This window comes from Podarcis gaigeae (genome assembly GCF_964106915.1).
Source record: "Podarcis gaigeae genome assembly, chromosome: 5".
Taxonomy (NCBI): Eukaryota; Metazoa; Chordata; class Lepidosauria; order Squamata; family Lacertidae; genus Podarcis; species Podarcis gaigeae.
In genome coordinates this window covers 13,132,014-13,153,466 of record NC_139681.1, presented here as the reverse complement: position 1 = coordinate 13,153,466, position 21,453 = coordinate 13,132,014, and the positions used below count along the sequence as shown (strand labels likewise).

The 21,453-nt window shown below is 45.5% G+C and overlaps 1 protein-coding gene across 1 annotated transcript in view; it reads right to left on the bottom strand.

The window, feature by feature from the left end:
• Window positions 1-17,194: 17,194 nt before the first annotated feature.
• The window catches only part of ERCC6 (ERCC excision repair 6, chromatin remodeling factor), a 49,704-nt gene continuing 45,445 nt past the window's right edge, over window positions 17,195-21,453 (bottom strand). The window contains exons 19-21 of the mRNA XM_083738234.1: window positions 21,224-21,392; window positions 19,727-19,805; window positions 17,195-18,659 (exon numbers count right to left, since the gene is read on the bottom strand). Coding sequence (XP_083594360.1) covers window positions 18,225-18,659; window positions 19,727-19,805; window positions 21,224-21,392 — 683 coding nt within the window. The 3' untranslated portion in view covers window positions 17,195-18,224. The remainder of the gene's footprint in view (window positions 18,660-19,726; window positions 19,806-21,223; window positions 21,393-21,453) is intronic.

Below are 21,453 nucleotides of genomic sequence, written 5' to 3'. Positions count from 1 at the left end.
CAGGGAGTTGTAGATATTGGCGGCCTCCTGGGGCATTCGCCCTGAGCTTCCGGGAGGAAGGGCGGGGTTCTTGTTTGTTTGTTTGTTTGAAGTCCAAACCAACAACAAAAATACTCAATAAAATCAGCAAAAGACCTCGCCTTATACAGGATTGGAATGTGTGTGCCCTGTGACGTGTAACCATTTTCTTATTTATATAATGGGCGGCAGCAGGCAAAGCAATCAATCCTTAAATTATCAGTACAAATCCACAGGAGGCACAAGGACATGTGGGGAAGGAGCAAGTGTATTTTTAAGGCAAAGTAAAGTGCTATCTGCTTTAAATTGCCAAAAAATTTAATAAATCCTGCTTTGCTGATATAATAAACTTATAAAACACCTAACACATGGGCGTAGCCAGGGGGACAGTAAATAAATAAAAATAAATCAAGTAAATAAATAAAAATACTTAACTCAAAGTAGAAATCATCAGAATATTTGAAATTGAAATGCTCACTGCGGTCACTTGGATGATGTTGTGGCGCATTCTAGTGATGCAACTGAGTGATAGGCGTGGCTTTCATGAACTGACCAAGCACATCACAGGTAGCTCCATTCTGGAACAGGACAGGTGGGTGAATTGCCCCTCCAACATAAATCCTGGCTACGCCCATGACCTACCATTTTCTAAGTTCTGTATGCATACTGTATTAAAAGATAAGACACTCGCTGTCCACAGGCTCACAATCTGATAGGCAGGATACAAAAGGAAATAGGAATGGGGAGGGAAGATGAAAGCCACTGGCAGTTCTCAGAATGTGCTGTTCCCTACGTCTGTTTGTGGACCACTTCGGCAGTGTTGGAGGGCATAAAACAAAGCTTTGTGGCTTGTTTTCACCAGATAAGAATCTGATCCATTGCTTCTTTCAGAGACTTGCATAGCCTACAGAGATTTTCAGATACTTATAAGACTTATGTTTATTTGGTTCGATGTTTTCAAGAGAATCTTTCCAGAGTGCATATTATGTGACTTTCAGAGATTTATAAGACTTCTGTTTATTTGGTTTTGCAGAGAGTGCATATTTCATATATTTCATACTGTTCAATGGTCTGTAAAGATTATATAAAGTTTATACAGTGGTACCTCGGGTTAAGAACTTAATTCATTCTGGAGGTCTGTTCTTAACCTGAAACTGTTCTTAACCTGAGGTACTGCTTTAGCTAATGGGGCCTCCTGCTGCCGCTGTGCGATGTCTGTTCTCACCCTGAAGCAAAGTTCTTAACCCGAGGTACTATTTCTGGGTTAGTGGAGTCTGTAACCTGAAGCGTCTGTAACCTGAAGCATCTGTACCCCAAGGTACCACTGTATTGACATCGCATTGTTGTACTTGGTCATCATGTTGCCTTGGATATCACTGATAATTGTTAGCAACACAGGGGTTTAACTGCCACTGGCCAGTAGCAGTTCTCAGAATGTGTTTCTTTTTGTTTCTGAAGTCCCAGGAAGTATGATATCCAGTGATTAATTGTTAGACTGTTAAAAAGGAAAAGCATTGACTATTGGGCTGCGATCCTATACAAAGCTCTGTTGGGCACTGTGGTTAAACCTACAAAAGGCTGCAATGCACAGCCGAACTCTATGCACACTTAACTCCTGCTAAAACTACAGGCATTTTTACACTTGAGAAAACATGGATAGGATCAGACTCTGCCGCTGTAATTGTAAACACAGTTAATTGGAAGTAAGTCCCAATTAAATCAATAGGGAGGATTGGGCCACAAAATATTCAATAGGCTGTATAATCGGAGTTTCTATAACTACTTGTTGATAGCACTACATGAATCTTTAAATCAGTTGAGTTAACTAAACATCTGACTGTTCGTCAAAGAATGTTAGCTATGAATTTCCTCCCCAAAAACCCTCACAAAACAATTGTTTCATCTCTGGGAAAAGGCCCAGATCTGTAGATTGTTGATTCTGCACTGAGCTCAGGGTAGATGCGAGTGTTATAGAAACAAAAGAGATTATGAAATCCTATTTACAACCATCACCAGAGGAGAGAGTCTTGCGGCTGCCAACACCTCCCTCTCTGCAGCACTTCCAAAGAGCTCACAGTGCTGCTGCAAACCATTTCATTATTCATATATATATTTGATATTGATGTTACTTTATTTTTCATATTATGAAACTGTTCACTGAATCACATTTTTATAAGGGGATATCAGAGGTGGTGGTTGCGGATCTATTTCCTTTTTGAGTCCATGCTTTTGCCATGTTTGTTTTACCAGGCTCTCTCAGGGTGAAGCTAGTTGCAGCTCCTCCAACTCGGATGCCACATTTATTGCATAATAACCTAATGGAACATTTGGCAGCCGCTTGTCCTATTGTTCTGGATACTTTTCCACTTGTTCAGCCTGGGAATGCGGACGAGATCTCGGAAGTGTGAGAGCAGCTATCTTTATTCTTGACGCTTGCCAATCCTTGAATATCAATGTAGCCTAGCGGTTGTAGGTAGTAAAGGTAAAGGTAAAGGTACCCCTGCCCATACGGGCCAGTCTTGCCAGACTCTGGGGTTGTGCGCCCATCTCACTCAAGAGGCCAGGGGCCAGCGCTGTCCGGAGACACTTCCGGGTCACGTGGCCAGCGTGACATCGCTGCTCTGGCGAGCCAGAGCCGCACACGGAAACGCCGTTTACCTTCCCGCTGGTAAGCCGTCCCTATTTATCTACTTGCACCCGGAGGTGCTTTCGAACTGCTAGGTTGGCAGGCGCTGGGACCGAGCAGCGGGAGCGCACCCCGCCGCAGGGATTCGAACCGCCGACCTTTCGATCGGCAAGTCCTAGGCGCTGAGGCTTTAACCCACAGCGCCACCTGCGTCCCTAGGTTGTAGGTAGACTTCTGTTTAATAAACTCTCGGGATGAAATCCCACTGCGTTGTAGAATCTCCAGTCAGTTTCATGTGGGAATGTTGAGGGATGCAGGAGAGGATATATTGACTGATTATATCCTTATCCAACTTGTGTTAACAAGTTCCCCAATTTCAGCAAAGTAATACATTCCCCTTTATTTTAAGTTTGCAACAGCAGCGTTTGCTCAGGCTCGCTAAAGCCTCTATAATAACTGTTCTGGTATTTCCCCCTTATTCCCTCATAAAATATAAGAGACAACACAGTCTTTTACAAAAGTATAAAAAAGAGTTTACTCACATTCTGTTCACAATCAGATCCCAGAAGGCAGACTGAGCTTAATGAAGTAACATACACTTGGAATCTATCTCATAAGAAGACAGTCCCTTTGTCCTCTCTTGGCTGGAAGCCAAGAGGGCATCTTTGGCTTAACAGATGTTGCTTCTTCAATGCATGTGGAGAAAGAGAGCGAGATGGCTGCCCTGCCCTGTGCTTTTGTCGTTACCTGCACAGGTGAGGCCACACCCACCTCCAGTCACATGCAGAGGAAGTCTGTCCCAGCCCAGAAGGAAACAGAAAGTTTACCTGCTGGCTGGACAAACATTCTTCCCCATGTGCAAACATGTTCACTCTAGGAATGTTGTACTTGACTGCTCTTGTGTTTCACATCCCACATTTCAAACATGCCAAGTGGTGGTGACTTAGCTCCAAGAGTTATTGGATAAAATTAATATCTAAGATCCATTTCAATCCAGCTTCAGACCTGGTTTCGGATGGATGCATATTTGATTGGTTTGTCAGGTGACCTACGTCAGAAACTGGACTGCAACAGTGTGTCCATATTGGACCTCTTGGTTATAATCAATACTCCAGGAGTGCCTCTACTTCGGACAAAGACTGAAACCCAGACTGAAGCAAGCTGCTTTGGAGCAATTCAAGCTTTGTCCAAGGAGAATCAAGGATTTTGCCAAAGCAGCTCAAAGTTGTGGGGTGTAACATCACCGTAGCAGTCAAGGAGAACATTTCATGTTTGCCCAGAGTGGACACTCGGGACTGCTACTCTAGCCAGGAGAACTTCCTGTGACACCTGGTCTGGAGCTTTCTTCCCCTGCATGTGACTAGGTAGATGCGCGTGACCCTGGAGACCCCATAAAAGGTCTGGTCACTCAGTCATCTTCCTCTTGATCTTCCTCCTCCTCTTCCTCTTCTTCTTCTTTTTCTTTGCTTTATACTATCTTGATAGTATAATTAAAAGACACAAAATTAAAAGATGTCTGCTTCTTGAGAGAAAAGCAATGACAAACCTAGACAGCATCTTAAAAAGTAGAGACATTGCCAAGAAAGGTCCGTAAAGTAAAAGCTATGGTTTTCCCACTGGAAGTGAAAGCTGGACCATAAAGAAGGCTGATCGCCGAAGAATGGATGCTTTTGAATTATGGGGCTGGAGGAGACTCTTGAGAGTCCCATGGACTGCAAGAAGATCAAACCTCTCCATTCTGAAGGAAATCAGCCCTGAGTGCTCACTGGAAGGACAGATCATGAAGCTGAGGCTCCAATACTTTGGCCACCTCATGAGAAGAGAAGACTCCCTGGAAAAGACCCTGATGTTGGGAAAGATGGAGGGCAGAAGGAGAAGGGGACAATAGAGGACAAGATGGTTGGACAGTGTTCTTGAAGCTACCAGCATGAGTTTGACCAAACTGCGGGAGGCAGTGGAAGACAGGAGTGCCTGGCGTGCTCTGGTCCAGGGGGTCACGAAGAGTCGGACACGACTAAATGACTAAACAACAACAACAACATCTTGATGCTTTTGCTGTCTTCTGGCTCTCAGCCCATATGGGATGAACCCCCACTCTCTTCTGTAAAAGGTAAAGGTAAAGGTACCCCTGCCCGTACGGGCCAGTCTTGACAGACTCTGGGGTTGTGCGCCCATCTCACTCAAGAGGCCAGGGGCCAGTGCTGTCCGGAGACACTTCCGGGTCACGTGGCCAGCGTGACATCGCTGCATCTGGTGAGCCAGAGCCGCACACGGAAACGCTGTTTACCTTCCCGCTGGTAAGCGGTCCCTATTTATCTACTTGCACCCGGAGGTGCTTTCGAACTGCTAGGTTGGCAGGCGCTGGGACCGAGCAGCGGGAGCGCACCCCGCCGCAGGGATTCGAACCGCCGACCTTTCGATCGGCAAGTCCTAGGCGCTGAGACTTTAACCCACAGCGCCACCTGCGTCCCATACTCTCTTCTGTAACTACAAGCTAAAAAGCCTGCCTTCAGGATCATACCATGAACTGAATGTAAATAAACTTCTTGTTACTTTTAAGAGAAGACTGCGGCGTCTTTATTCTTTTTAAGAGGGAATAAAAGGGGAATTTACTAGGAATAATCCAATCTGGACAAGCCAGACTAGATTGCTTAACTCAAGAGATTCAAATGAGTCTACCAACTACAGTGGAACCTCGAGTTGCGAACGTAATCCGTCTCGGAGGCACGCCCGCAACTCGCAGTGTTCGCATCCAGAAGTGCCGCGTCTGTGCACAGCGCGATTTAGTGCTTCGGCGCATGCACGAGCAGCGAAACCCGGAAGTAACCGTTCCAGTACTTCTAGGTTGCCGCAGGACGCAACTTGAAAAGACGTAACCTGAAGCGGATGCAACATGAGATATGACTGTAGCTTCCTGCAATGTACAGGAGAATGTACGCTGCTACCAGCTCACTAGCATGAGTGAGGAAGAATAATATTGAATCAATATATCCTTTCCTACTACCCACAACAGGGACGCAGGTGGCGCTGTGAGTTAAACCACAGACCCTAGGGCTTGCCGATCAGAAGTTTGGCGTTTCGAATCCCCGCGATGGGGTGAGCTCCCATTGCTCAGTCCCTGCTCCTGCCCACCTAGCAGTTCAAAAGCACGTCAACGTGCAAGTAGATAAATAGGTACCGCTCCGGCAGGAAGGTAAACGGCGTTTCCGTGCACTGCTCTGGTTCGCCAGAAGTGGCTTGGTCATGCTGGCCACATGACCCAGAAGCTGTATGCCGGCTCCCTTGGCCAATAAAGCGAGATGAGCGCCGCAACCCCAGAGTCGGCCACGACTGGACCTAATGGTCAGGGGTCCCTTTACCTTGACCTTACTATACACAAAATTCCCACAAAAGTGAACTGGACTGATCTTAAACCTGCAGGTTTGTCTTTCTTATCAATAATAAAAAAAATGGTGTGATGCAAGCAATTTATTATTATGGAAGTGTGGCCTAGAGGAAAAAGTTTGAGAACTGCTGTTCTAGCCCCTTGAACAATTTGTGTGGTTGTTCTCTTCCCATTCTCCTGTACTTCAATATGCTGCTAAGTTCTTACAGGTAACCAGACCTTCACAACTGCCCTGTTTTAGCATCTGTATACAAGAAGAGTATTAGCAACAAAAATTGTCTCTTATTACTGCCCCCTTCCCCAAAAAGCTGACTTTTGCTTAATTGTTATTCTAATTACAAGACCTAGAGTAGTTATTTTCTCCCCCTTCAGCATTATTATGGACCTCATTTCCCTACACAGTCCAGGATAAACAATTCCAATATATTTTGTTTTAATTATTAGTGTTTAATGGGCCATAATGAGATGATGTTGAGTGGTGCAGGGGGAAAAAGAAAGTAATTTACAGTGTGCTGCTGATCCTTAGAACTTTGCCATGAATATTTCACCCATGGTGGGAGAGCAGAGGATGTCATTCTTGCTGTAGTGTCTGCTTTTGCCAAAATAGGTGTATGCAATTTTCGAAATATGCATTTTGTCACCCTCCCCGATTGAGCTTTAGCGTGTTATTTTTTTAAAAAATAATGTTTTATTCTTTTTTCCATGTAGAAAGTTATATTTGTTACTCAACAATTATATTCCAATTCAGCAAAATTAGTGATTTTCTGCTCACCCGACATCAATGTTTATAACCCAAATTACATACAATTGCATTTTAAGCTTCCTTCTTATCTAATTTCATCCTCTTTAACATGTTTCCAAATATGTTCTGCTGTTTTCTTGCACTTCAAATCCCGCTGCGGTCTTTGCGTATGGGAAATGACTTCTTATATGGACTAGAAAGGGTTTCCTGTCTTCTTTAAAAGATTCAAAATTGTATCTTTTATCAGTGCCGTCAATGTTGCCATCTCTGCATATTCCAAGATTTTCACCAACCATTCTTCCTTTGAGGGCTGTTCTCTCCTCCTTCCATTTCTGTGTCTAGAGAAGTCTTGCTGCGGTAGTTACATCATAGCTGTCAATTTACAGATCTGAAAATAAGGGACCAGCAGCTTCGAAAATAAGGGATCAGCAGCCAAAATAAGGGATTTTCCGAGCACAGGTAGGTTTAACTTCTGAGCCCCTCCGAGCCAAAGGCAGAAAGCCCAGCCAGCAGCCAAACGAAGCCTCAAGCGGTGGTTCCCACAGTGCAGCAACCCGGCAAAGGGGATGCAGCAAGGAAAACCACCGTCACCTCTCCGCTGGGAAGCGCTGGGCAAAGGCGAGTCCCCAGGCAATGCAGCTGATTTGATTGGCACAAGGCATGCAAGCTCCACCCCCCAGTCGTTCTTAGACTCCTTATTGGGTGAGCAACGCAACCAAGCAACACAGCTGGAGCCTCCCTCCTCCCTGGCTGGCAGGGAGGGAGGGAGGGAGGGAGGGAGAGGAGCTGCTTCCTTTGAAACCCAGGAAATTTACAGGACATCATCAATAAGGGACAGCAGCGGGACACAGCACTGGGATAAGGGACTTTCCCACCAAATAAGGGACGGTTGACAGCTATGAGTTACATACATAAATAGTATTGAGGCATTCTTTTTCATTTCTCTGTCTAGTATCCCCAGCAGGAAAAATTCTGGCCTCTTGGGAAAAGTCACTTAATTCCCCCCCTTAATTTCATTATAGCTAATGTCCCAAAAGGCCTTCTCCTTCCTGCAGGTCCACCACATATGATAGAATGACCTCTCACAGTCCTTATATTTCCAAAATTTGTTTGATACGTTTTTGTACATTTGAGCTCGCTTCCTTGGGGTTAAATACCATCAATGCATAATCTTGTAAGCTTTAGCATGTTATGTGCTAAAAGCATACAATATGAAGGGGCTCTAAGAGTGGTCCTATTCTTTTCCATGCTACCCTCAAATAAATAATAATAATAATAATAATAATAATAATAATAATAATAATTCCATATTCTGGCAGAAGAAAACTGAAATTCAGCATTCAAAAGATACTGTGCAAATCAACAAACCATGTGAATGTCTTCTGCATGCATTTGTTCTATTTTTGAGCATTATTCTGAACATGATCTTAGGTTTTCGCAACTGAGAAGGAATGATACCATGGCACAAGAAGAGTGATCTGCTTTCCCAGATGATGTGATTTTTTGCAGGGAGATTGGGAACACGATGAGAATCGGCTAAGTTCTCTCCAACTGACATTATTCCAGCCAGGGCTTCCGCTGAAGTGGATCAGAACTGAAAAGCACTAAACTGAATTAGTGGGCAATGGGAGCTTTCTTCAGCAACGCTTCCATGGCATGTCAAAGCAACATGTGACATGGAGTGCCACAGGCTGGTGCCCACTAGATCTGGTGGATCTCTTAAGAAGTCACGGGGGTGTGGCCAAAGAGAGGTCACAGGGAGATGTCAAGTTGTGGGTTTCTCTGTATTCTCCTTCCTTGCAAAGATATTGGTGGACACTTTACTGTTCTACAAACTAGCACTAAACTTTACTGAAAAATATCAGGGATGCCTGCTATTATAGCTGCTTCTTCGCTGGGAGAAAAGAGTAGTCTCTACCTGTTGTTTCTCCCTCTATCCTCCTCCTTTGCAAAGAAACAACAGGCGCTTAAACACTGCAGTTTTGTTAATACTTATCATTTAAGCATCTTGTCTTGGTTCAGGAGGGGGCCCTGCTGTCATAACTTTTAGTGTGGATTCATGACATAATTGGTCCACGTTTACCTTTATATCCCATCCACGGCCTCAGTCCAGTATACCTGAAGGAGCATCTCCACCCCCATCGTTCTGCCCGGACACTGAGGTCTAGTGCCAAGGGCCTTCTGGCGGTTCCCTCTCTGTGAGAAGCCAAGTTACAGGGAACCAGGCAGAGGGCCTTCTCGGTAGTGGCACCCACCCTGTGGAACGCCCTCCCACCAGATGTCAAAGAGAAAAACAACTACCAGACTTTTAGAAGGCATCTGAAGGCAGCCCTGTTTAGGGAGGCTTTTAATGTTTAATAGACTATTGTATTTTAATATTCTGTTGGAAGCCACCCAGAGTGGCCGGGGAAACCCAGCCAGATGGGCGGGGTCTAAATAATAAATTGTTGTTGTTGTTCTTGTTGTTGTTATCGTCATCATCATCATCATCCAACCTGGACCGCGTAATCATCATCTGAGGCCCTTCTTCATTTGCCCTCTCTGTAAGAGGCCTGGAGGATGGCAACACGGGAACAGGCCTGGCAGTGGTGGAGCAAGAGAATCGGGAGCCTGGGACGGGGAGTGTGCCCTGTGCCCAGGGGTGGTGCCAACCACCCACGGGGGTGGGGCAGTCCAGGTCAGGATGCTCCATGGGGCCTCTGAGGAGTCTGCCTGCCTCCCCCCACTCAGCCGCCCTACAGCTGAGGAGGAGGCAACGGGCGGACTGTTTGGGGCATCATGGAGCCAGCAGGCACCCAAGCCACCACGTCACTCCCAGGAGAGACCTGTGGCTTGAGCGCGCTGCAGGCCCCGTGGTGAGTGCTAGCCGACATTTTGTCACCCCCCTCAGCGGTGACACCCGGGGCAACCCGCCCCCACCACACACCCCTTCCTCCGCCCCTGTCACCTGGCACCATCGTTGTATATCTTTAGGTGCCAGGCAACAGCTTTCCTCTAGAACTGGGCACCTGACTTTTAACTATCTGTGGTTTTAATGTATCCATGTGGGGCTTTTGGTCTGTGTGTCTGGTTGGTTGTAAGTTGCTTTGGGTTGCCCTGGCCAACTAACAAATTTAATAAATAATAATAATCCTTCAAAGAAGAAGAGGATGGAGTTTGTGGTCCCCTCTTTCCCCATTTGATTCCCAAAGAAACACTGGAAGGTGGATTAGGCTGAGAGATAGTGATTGGCTTCATGGCTGAGCAAAAATGTGTATCTTCTTGGCCCAGTGCTAACCTTCAAACTAGTTTTCCACATTCATTTTTTGATTTCAGATGTGCTATATGAAGGCATTTCTCCCTCTTATCTTTCAGATTTCTTCTGTGATTCCCAAAATCCACGCACATCTTTCCCATACCAAAGCTTAGAGCTTGGCGAAGAAACTGTTAAATTTGATTGCACATTTTATCTGGGTTGGCTTTGGATGGTGGCAGAGATTTCTACTTGATCCATCTAATCTTGCAAATTGTTTATAATGATCTCCTTAATTCTCGCGATTTCTTGACTTGTCTTTTAAGAAATTATTATCATCCTTTATTAAGGTAAACCAACAAATCAACATCATTATGATGGTGGTGTTAATATTATTGACATACATGTAAATAGAAGATGCAGCAATTGCCATAAACTTGGATGGCTTTGTAATATAAATAGACAAATTCATGGATAGATTTGTGGAGGCTGCAGCCATGACCAAGTCCTTTCTCTGCCACTGGAGGAGAGCATGCCTCTGAATTTGCTGGAAATCACAAGCGCTGTTGCACTTATATCCTACACCGGTCTTGAAAGTCCTACATTGGCTCCCAGTATGTTTCTGAGCACAATCCGAGCACAAGTGTTGGTGTTGACCTTTAAAGCCCTAAACGGCCTCGGCCCAGTATACCTGAAGGAGCGTCTCCACCCCCATCATTCTGCCCGGACGCTGAGGTCCAGCGCTGAGGGCCTTCTGGCAGTTCCCTCATTGCGAGAAGTGAGGTTACAGGGAACCAGGCAGAGGGCCTTCTTGGTAGTGGCACCCGCCCTGTGGAACGCCCTCCCATCAGATGTCAAAGAGATAAACAACTACCTGACATTCAGAAGACATCTTAAGGGAAGTTTTATAATGTATGACATATTAGTGTATTTTTGGTCTTTGTGGAAGCTGCCCAGAGTGGCTGGGGACACCCAGCCAGATGGGCGGGGTACAAATAATAAATTATTATTATTATTATTATTATTATTATTATTATTATTATTATTATTATTATTATTACTACTTATGAACTTCCCTTAGGCATCTGATTAGCCCCATTGAGAACAGGATGCTGGACTCGATGGGTCTTTGGCTTGACCCAGCAACACTCTTCTTATATTCGCATTGCAGCCAGTAATAATATTGTAGCCGAGAACACAATGCCACAGACAGGAGACATTAAGTGAGGATGGCAAACTTCATTCCAATCACCTGGTGCAAATTCCTTGGTGCTACACTTTCTGAACTTCACATGTTGATGCCACCTATGAAATTATGCCCTGGAGAAGATCTGATAGGTGCTCTAATTTTCTTGGAAACACAGTACCATCGCCGTAGGAGTTCAGTGTCTCAGATTGCAAACCTTTGGGATGCTCCAAGCATTAGTGTTAGATCCTCCCTTTTCTGCCTGGCAATTCCTCAGCCATCTGTCAGAGAACTTGGAATGGATCCAGCCGATTCTGCAGGGAGATGCCACAGAAGCGATTCCTGCGGACGGAGCAACTGGGGAAAGGCTGATCTGTCCAGGGATGGCCTAGGACATTTTGCTGCCCGAGGTGGTTTCAAGCACAGAAGCCAACTGGACTAATAACTGAATTTTACTTCCTAGTGGTGGTGGGATAATGTCCTCTAGAACACCTGAGCCAAATTAGGAGACACAGGACAGGCCATGTGGCAATGTAAGAGAACAGCTGGGAGAATCAGGCGAACAGCTGGGGGCTCCCGTTGCCTCCATGCCAAATTTGCCACCCAAGGTGGTAGTTTCACTTTGCCTAATGGCAAGAGTAGCTCTGGGTCACCTAGTGCGTTCCTCATCTCATTACTGAAGGTGAGCTTATCATGGTCCCACATTGCTTTGAATATTCTGAATTCACTACAGAGCACAATTGTGTTGTGGGTGGCGCTGTGGGTTAAACCACAGAGCCTAGGACTTGCTGGTCAGAAGGTCGTTCGAATCCCCATGACAGGGTGAGCTCCCGTTGCTCGGTCCCTGCTCCTGCCAACCTAGCAGTTCAAAAGCACGTTGAAGTGAATGTAGATAAATAGGTACCCCTCCGGCAGGAAGGTAAACGGTGTTTCTGTGTGCTGTTCTGGTTCTCCAGAAGTGGCTTAGTCAATAAAGAGAGATGAGCGCCGCAACCCCAGAGTCAGCCACGATTGGACCTAGTGGTCAGAGGTCCCTTTACAAGTAATAACGTACAGCTTACATTTCCCCGTTTGCTTTTGATACTTCGCATGGTTATGTCTGAGCTTTACCAGTACCAACAATCTTTCTAACTTCCTCAAAAGCTCTGAGTAGCACTCCAGTTTAGTATTATTAGTCAGAAGGGACCCAGGTTTTAGTCCAACTATCTGCAGTGCAGGAATATGCAGCTGTCTCATATTTTCCTTCAGAAGCAGTGAGATTACGCACAGCAGGTAGAAGGCCCAAGCTTTTATTCAAAGTACTGAACTTGCCTCAATTTTTGTTTACAAGTTTTCTTGTTCATTTCCTGCAAGAGATCAAGCTGATGGCACTTCTAGATGAGTAACCATTTTGTGGCTCCTGGGATCTGGGTTGCAGGATATGATGATGCGGTTTGCAGTCGGGTCAGCAAAGTTTTCGTGGCTTGGGCTGGTTCACGGCCCTGCAGATGCAGCAGTGGGCTGGAGTGCGCATGCACACACAAACACTATTTCCAGTGCTCCTTCCAGCGCGGAGGAGGCATGCGCAGCTTCGCATTGGCCGCAGGAGTTTCCTGCGGCCAATGGGAAGCCAGCCAGTGTCGTGGAAGGCGGGCCCCGCTGTTCTACGCCGGTTTAGCGTGGCGCATGGGAGGCAACCCAGCAGCCAGCGGGGGTCGCTGAGCAGGTGGCGGGGGTCCATGGGCCAGTTAAACGACCCCCATGGGCCATTTGTGGCCCATGGGCCTTAGGTTGCCGACCCCTGGTTAAGGGGAATTTTAGTTTAAGCAGCTAATGTGCATAACAACTGGCCATTGTGCACATTCTCCTGGAAAATGTGAAAAATAATGCTTCAATGAAGAGGGAATCATTTCCGAGCATTCTGAAGGAAATCAGCACTGAGTGCTCACTGGAAGGACAGATCCTGAAGCTGAGGCTCCAATACTTTGGCCACCTCATGAGAAGAGAAGACTCCCTGGAAAAGATCCTGATGTTGGGAAAGAATGAGGGCACAAGGAGAAGGGGACGACAGGACGAGATGGTTGGACAGTGTTCTCGAAGCTACGAACATGAGTTTGACCAAACTGCGGGAGGCAGTGGAAGACAGGAGTGCCTGGCGTGCTCTAGTCCATGGGGTCACGAACATACATAATCTTCAACAGATCTTGGGACATGTCCATGTAGCAACTCGATTTTGTACACTCTCTTTCGAAAATAAGCATAACCTCCAAGAGGATTTGGGGAATGTGTTTAAATTGACTGCATTTTGCATATTCTCCAAGCAATATGTACATTATACAGTCATTATGCATTGTCTCCAGGAAAGATGTTTTTTCCTTTCAATTTCTTGTTCAGAAATGTGCAATTTGTACTCCCCAGGCTACCTCTTCTGGCCCACTGCCTAATCACACATCCTCTCCCACTGATCAGCCAAACAGCAAGGTTATTTGGGCTTCCAAATAGAGAGAAACCGTTTATGCGGTCCAGCCCCCTTTTCACCCTCTCAGCTGTTGAACACCACAGTGGGGGCAGGTTGCAGGGAGAGGGACATTTTCAACAGCTTAGGAAAAAGCTCAATATCACCATGTATTGACCAAACTGCGGGAGGCAGTGGAAGACGGGAGTGCCTTGCATCCTCTGGTCCATGGAGTCACGAAGAGTCAGACACGACTAAACAACTAAACAACAACAAAAATTTCTTTGGCTTCAGCGAAATACTATGAAGTATTAGTCACCCCAAACCCTTTATTTCTGGCTACTGCTTTAGAAGTAATGTCCATCTCAGTTTGGATTTGGGACTTCCAGCTTATTCGCCACAAGACAAGTGTTTACATATTTATAGGAATAAACTTGTTCCAACTAGCTGATGATCAGTGATGGAGGTAGAGTGCCCGAGGTCTATCAGTGTTTTGCAGGAAGGATTAAATGCATGAGGAAACTCAGGTTGCAGTTAAAGCAGATTAAAGGGCTTTGCTACCTTAGCAGAACAAATCAACTTATTAAAAAAAAAAAAACCTGGACTTTTTGCTGTTAGGAAAGTGATGAAGAAATGCATTGAAAATTGTGGAACGAGCAAATGATTAACAGGAAGAGGTATGAACACTGGGAGTGCTGGCTGACAACCCACACGGAACCAGGTGGTTTTCTTATAACCTTGCTAGATAATCAGTTTATTGCACAATGAATACACAAGCATGACTAATCTGGGTGGGATCCAGCTGTCATCCACGAAGGTGGAACTTCTGTTGCAAGGAACAGAATATTGCATTTTCCTCGCTCTCAAGGCTGCAATCAATTGTTACTGGAAACACGTCATTCTTTCCCCAACTCAAAAAGCTTAGCGATGGAGAACTGGATGCTTAATTCAGATTTGGGAAAGGGAGCCTCGCTCTGAAATTCAGCCAGCTGGTCACTCGTCCCACAGTTCTGAGCCTTTGTCCCCTCCGTTCAGCTAGTCCGTGATGCTAGTCCGTCAACAGCATCAAAGAGAATGCACGGTATTTTGAGGACAGCTTTGGTAATGTTGCAAAGAAACACCTGAAAAGGAGTTGCATTGCTTACGGTACATGACAAGCTGATATTCTTTCCTTCTGAAGACACACTACCAGTGCTCCCCCCCCCTCCCCTAAAAAAATGTTTAGGGCTACTTTCATTCTGCCTGAAACTCAGGAAACACTGTGACAGGAAATGAGGCTGCCATCAGGAGTAGCAACGGAACTGATGATTCACCATGCTATTCAATGGAACTGACGGTTCCCTGTGTTAGAGAAGAAACTAAAAAATTTAAGTTTCTTTTCTCGTTAGATGTTTAGGGGTATGCATACCCCCGCACTCCCCCCCAAGAAGAAAGCATTGCACACTACTAAGGGTGTGCATTGGAGACTTAATAGTTAGGGAAAGAGAGATGCATTTATACTATGAATTAATTTTATTGTCATTGTTTTCTGGTCTTATTATTGCTATAAATTTCTATATTATTGTAAACCTCCTTATAACACAGGTTGTTTTTTTAAAGGCATGCTATAAATCTATTCAATAAACAAAGAAATAAAAAATAAGGTTTAAGTGTGCTCACTGAATGATGAGCTACTTGCCTGGTGAGAAGACTTCTGACATCACAAGAGGTCTAGGTAGATCCAAGAGTGCTAGAATCAGTGGCCTCTCTATATGCGGGTACTATAACAGTGGGCAAATGAAGTGGAGTATTGGAAGCCCAGTTTAGGTTGCCATGTAGGTTGCTGAAATGAAAGGCATCCAAATGTTTTCGGAAATCCTTTTCCCCCTCATGTGTAGGGCTGCTTTAGCAAGAAAATCTGCAATCATGGTGTTTGGAGGAAGGGCTTTGGTTTGACAACTACCGGGGAACATTTTGGAACAAAGTGAAACAGATGGATTCCCCTTCAATCATAATGGAACCAGAAATCCAAAAGGTTGTAAGAGCACCTTTTAATTTGGCAGGGAGAAGAAGGTGACTGGGGAGGAGGGCATCTGGTTTAGGGTGATTCAGCCCTTTAGATTCTGTTCTAATCTAACCTGACCCCCAAGTGCTTAATGTAGGAAATCCAGAAATAAAGCTCTCTCAACTGATGGTTCTACTTCAAGACTTCCTGCAATGGAGAACTCATCACCCTCTAGGGCTAGGCAATTGTTTCCATTGTTGAACTGCTCTTAATCATCAATATTTATCTGAAGATTCAACTGATACCTGCCCTCCTTATAACTTAAACCATTCGATCTAGTTCTCTCCTTGGGTGCAGTTGAGAACAAATCTTTGCCCTCTTCTGTGTGACAGCCTTCGGGTATTTGAAGAGTGCTCTCGTCTTCCATCTATGAAGTCATCGGTGAAATTTGGGTAATATAGTTGGTGACTCTGTAATGTTTCTGTTGCTGTTGATTTTATCCACGCATATGGATAACTGTCCTTAAAATGGAAATACTGAAGGGCAGTGTATGATTTTTTAAAAAAATTACATTGCTGTGAAGGAAAAGTAGGGTGGGAGCAGCAGATAAGCTCATTGAGTCTTTAACTGCACGTTGCATAAAGCTCAGAGACAGACACTATCACATGTATATTTGACCAAAATGGATAGATAACTATCAAATTCAAGGTGATCTTTTAGCTGAATGACGAACAGGACAGTGACTTATAAAGTAGATTTATTTGTTGTAGGTGCAACTTATTTTATCACAAGTTGTAACTAAAGAGCTACATGATTTGTAGAAGTGCTTATTGTTACCAACTGCTTCAGTGTTAGTGGAGTATATGGTAGATCTTGATATTTTTGGTACACAAAATATTTTTGATACCGTATTTTTCGCCCCATAGGACGCACTTTTTCCCCTCCAAAAATGAAGGGGAAATGTGTGTGCATCCTATGGGGCGAATGCAGGCTTTCGCTGAAGCCTGGAGAGGGAGGGGGGTCGGTGCGCACCGACCCCTCTCGCTCTCCAGGCTTCAGGAAGCTATCCGCAAGCCTTGCGAGCCCGGCGGGAGTTCCTGCGGGCTCACAAGGCTTGCGGGCAGCAGCCTGCAGCCCCGGCGATCCGCAAGCCTCGCGCGCCCGGCGGAGGTCCCGCCGGGCGTGCGAGGCTTGGGGCGGCAGCCTGCAGCCCGAAGCACGGAGAGCCCTCCAGAGGGCTCCCCGTGCTTCAGACGAGTGTCTGCAAGCCTCGCGCGCCCGGCGGGAGGTCCTGCCGGGCGCGCGAGGCTTGGGGCGGCAGCCCGAAGCACGCGGAGCCCTCCGGAGGGTGCCCCGTGCTTCGGGCAGGTGTGTGCAAGGCTTGGGGCGGCAGCCGCGGCTGGGGGGGGGAATATTTTTTTTTTATTCATTCCCCCCCCAAAAAAAAACCCGAGGTGCGTCCTATGGGCCGGTGCGCCCTATAGGACGAAAAATACGGTATTTTGTTTTTCTGCACACAAAAGCCAGTATTGACATATCTCAATCAACGGAGTACCGCTAAAATCCCAACAAAATGAATTGTCCACGTTCTTGTCTCTAGATCTTCCATGGTTTATTTCTCTTATTGCCAGAATTCTGCAACTGAGAGAGTAATAACATCAGACCAACCACACGCATTGCCACCAACACCAGGAATCATGTCCATTCTTTACTCAAAGGAATTGATGAAGAAGGTCAGTTACTAAGGTTGCCTTATTGCAGGGCAAACAATAAATCACTAAACTTTTAAAAAATCTTTTTCCGGCGTACTGTGCTTCAGGTTGCACTTATTATCAACTGTCCATAACTCTTGGAGTAATGAATGCCCAAGTTCCCAATAGAACCATACCCCTCAAAAGAAAAAGGTGGTGTTGGATGAGGCACCCTGGACAAGCTTGTCTCAATCATATTCATTTAGTAACCAATGAGAGAATCACGACTTCTCTCTAGCCAAGCCTATGGCTTCCAGTCACTGCAGCAAGACAGGCAGTCGAATGGATAACACCAAGAAACCCCTAACCGAGTGTGTGAGAACTTCTGATATAGAGGGAGACCTGCCCCTCCGTCATTGCTAACACCCAAATAGGACACCGAGTCTCAGATCTAGATCAGTTAAAATCCGGCAGTAGAAGAAGTTATCATATGCAGATCACTTCCGAAGAGTATACAGTGCATATACATCTCAGGATCAAATGCAATTATTCTTAACATTGTTAATCACTGTGATTACGCACCCGGTACCCACCTAAGATGTCATCATGTGCAATACACATTTGGACCAACAGCTTGTACTTTCTGATTTTTATGGCGTAGGTTATCAGAAAGCGGAATGGAAATCCAGTTATAAATCAAGTATTTTGAGTCCCAGTCATGTTCTTTTGCAAAAAAAAAAAAAAACACTGGGCTGCTAGCGATGCATTTCGAGGTAGACGGCACTTCGTGTGTGGAACAGTATATAAAGGTATTTAAGCAGAGCACCAGGCACCAACCAGCTCACTACAAATGATGAGCACAGCATCACTTTAAAAGCTGACTGCAAAAAGCGTCGGATGGACAGCACACACCCAGCAATAATATGTCAGGTAAACTCTGGTTTTAAGTTCCAGAGTCCTTCCCCGCTCGGCCTCCTATAAAAAGTGCAGAGGTTTCTCAGGAGCTCTCGAAAGACCGAGGACTGTTCCACAGTCAGTTTTGATTCAAACTCCTGCAGTATTTCCTGAGTGCTGGCTTGACCAGGCACCCGGGCCTGGAAAGCCAAGAAGTTCCGGACGTCCATCAGTAACTCCTGGTGTTCTGAAGCTACAGAGGGTGCAGCTGCTCCCTGCGGGAGATTCTCCTCCGTTTGACTGTCAGCTGTCTGGGGTACAGTCAGATGGTTTCTTTCCCTCATTTTAGCTAGCAGAGATGATGAGTCCATGGCATTTGAAGAAGACTCTCCTGCTTCCACCCTTCCATCAAAGTGAGTGGGAGAAATATTTCTGCTTTTATTCTCTTCTCTCCTTTTCTCAAGATCCTGCAAACAGAAATGGGAAAATACTGAAGGAAGCTCTCATATACACAGAACCTCATCTTCTTGTGAAAAACAGCAGTTAATAGCGAGAAGAACAACAAAAATCTTCTGTAGATGGCGAACTGCCAAGGAAGTGTGAGCCCAGAAGTTTACAGGTCCATATTTCCTTCGTCACGAAATCTCTGTGGCTTTATAGCTTAGTGATCAAGTAGCGGAAGGGCCAGTGTCACACCAGCCCTGTTTTACACTATCAATTCAAGTCATATTGGACCTATCAAAAATCTAGAAAAAATATATATTTAGGAAAGCATTTCAAAACGGCAAGGAGGTGATGATAATTTGCCAATGCAATGGAACCGGTTGAAATTATACACACACAAGATGCTTTTGTGAGAAGGTTTTGGGTAGCTTTTCATTTGTACAAGTTTGAACACTTATGGTGCCTTCTGTCTGCACAATGGCTAATCTGGATCCAGCCAACTGTGATTTGAAAACACACAATTCTAATTTCCTTATTATTTCCATATATACACAAAAATTGTGTGTGCGCGTGTGTGTACGCACGCGTACATGTACACATCATTATACTGCTGTATAATGAATGTAATTTATAATAATTATTTGTAGCATATTTTATCATCTCTCTGGAAGATCAAATTACATATTCTGCGCTTCACTGGAAAGCTATGGTTTTTTTTTAAACTGAACAGTAACAGATGTGTTTTGTTAGCGTAAGTGTTAGCACTGAACACTGACAAATATATCAAACGACATCACATTAAAGTGGCAATCACTTTGCAAAGGGTGATATTTGTCTACATTTTGATAGCTTCAATGGATTATATAATACAGGCATGGCTTCTTTGGCACTTAGTTTGACATAAAACTGCATTTTTACTTGTCTCAATCTCAGCCCCAGCTGCACTACTGAAAGGAAGGAATAATGCTCCTGTTTTTAAGTTTAACTCAGCTAGACTGAGCAGTCAGCAAGCAAATGATGATCTCTGCTGGGAGCTTTCAAGCTGTGGAATGATGCTGTAGGCTTGTCATATGAAGTGCTTATGAAATACCTTGCATTTCTTTCCTGGAGATGGAGAGGAGGTAGACTCTGTCACCAAGGTTGGGTTCCTCTTCTGACCAAATCTGCTTCTGAAACATACCAAAGAATTGCACACAAATTCTTTACAAATGTATACTCGTGATAAGATAGATAAATGCAAGGAAATGCAGAGACCCTTTTTCCACCCATGAATAACTTTCTGGGGACTGCATGTTCACGGTGGGTGAAGCCAGAGGCAAAAGTGGATGCAGCTGGAAGATGGGACTTTTACTTTGTACAGTAGGTTACATTCCAGCCATGTGAAGGCCAGAGGTTTCCACAAACCTATAGCCATCTTTCCACACACACCCCGACAATCAAGAGGCATTATCCTACTTCAAGGACACATTTCAGCCAGACAAAGCGCTCAGAATACCTGAAGGAGCGTCTCCACCCCCATCGCTAAACCTGGACACTGAGGTCCTCCTCCCGAGGGTCTTCTGCTCTTCCCCTCATTGCAAGAAGTGAAGTTACAGGGAACCAGGCAGAGGGCCTTCTTGGCAGTGGCGCCCGCCCTGTGGAACAGCCTCCCATCAGATGTCAAGGAAATAAAGAACTATACAACTTTTAGAAGACATCTGAAGGCAGCCCTGTTTCGGGAAGTTTTAATTTTTGATTTTATGTTTTAATATATGCTGTAATAATAATAATAATAATTTATTATTTGTACCCCGCCCATCTGGCTGGGTTTCCCCAGCCACTCTGGGCGGCTTCCAACAAAGATGAAAGATACACTAAAATGTCATATATTAAAAACTTCCCTGAACAGGGCTGCCTTCAGATGTCTTCTGAATGTCAGGTAGATGTTTATCGCTTTGACATCTGAAAAGAGGGCGTTCCACAGGGTGGGCGCCACTACCGAGAAGGCCCTCTGCCTGGTTCCCTGTAACTTGGCCTCTCGCAGTGAGGGAACCGCCAGAAGGCGCTCGGAGCTGGACCTCAGTGTCCGGGCAGAACGATGGGGGAGGGGACGCTCCTTCAGATATGCTGTAAACGGCCCGGAGTTGCCGGGGCAACCTAGACAGATGGGTGGGGTACTATTATTATTATTAGGTAAAGATAAAGGGACCCCTGACCATTAGGTCCAGTCGTGGCCGACTCTGGGGTTGCGGCGCTCATCTCGCTTTATTGGCCGAGGGAGCCGGCGTACAGCTTCCGGGTCATGTGGCCAGCACGACTAAGCCGCTTCTGGCGAACCAGAGCATCGCACGAAAACGCCATTTACCTTCCCGCCAGAGCGGTACCTATTTATCTACTTGCACTTTGACGTGCTTTTGAACTGCTAGGTTGGCAGGAGCAGGGACCAAGCAATGGGAGCTCACCTTGTCACGGGGATTCAAACCGCCGACCTTCTGATTGGCAAGTCCTAGGCTCTGTGGTTTAACCCACAGCGTCACCCGCGTCCCTTACTTCAAATATACCAACTAGTAAAAGTCAATGAATCTGAAAGTGGTGCCATAGGCCTTACTTTGTTCTTGCTGGAAAACCAGCAGAAGTGGCTCCCTGGTATCGCTGCCGAGAGATCTTCAGCACTCTGAGGGCATCCTGAGCAACACGATTGGCTTCTGCTTCCACCAGCACGTAATCCGGACTGGAGGCTTCCATAATGGCATCGTGCTTCATTACACTGTGTATTCCTGGGAGAAAGGAGGAACATGGCTTGCTTTAAAAATCAGAAAGCACATTTTACAAGACCAA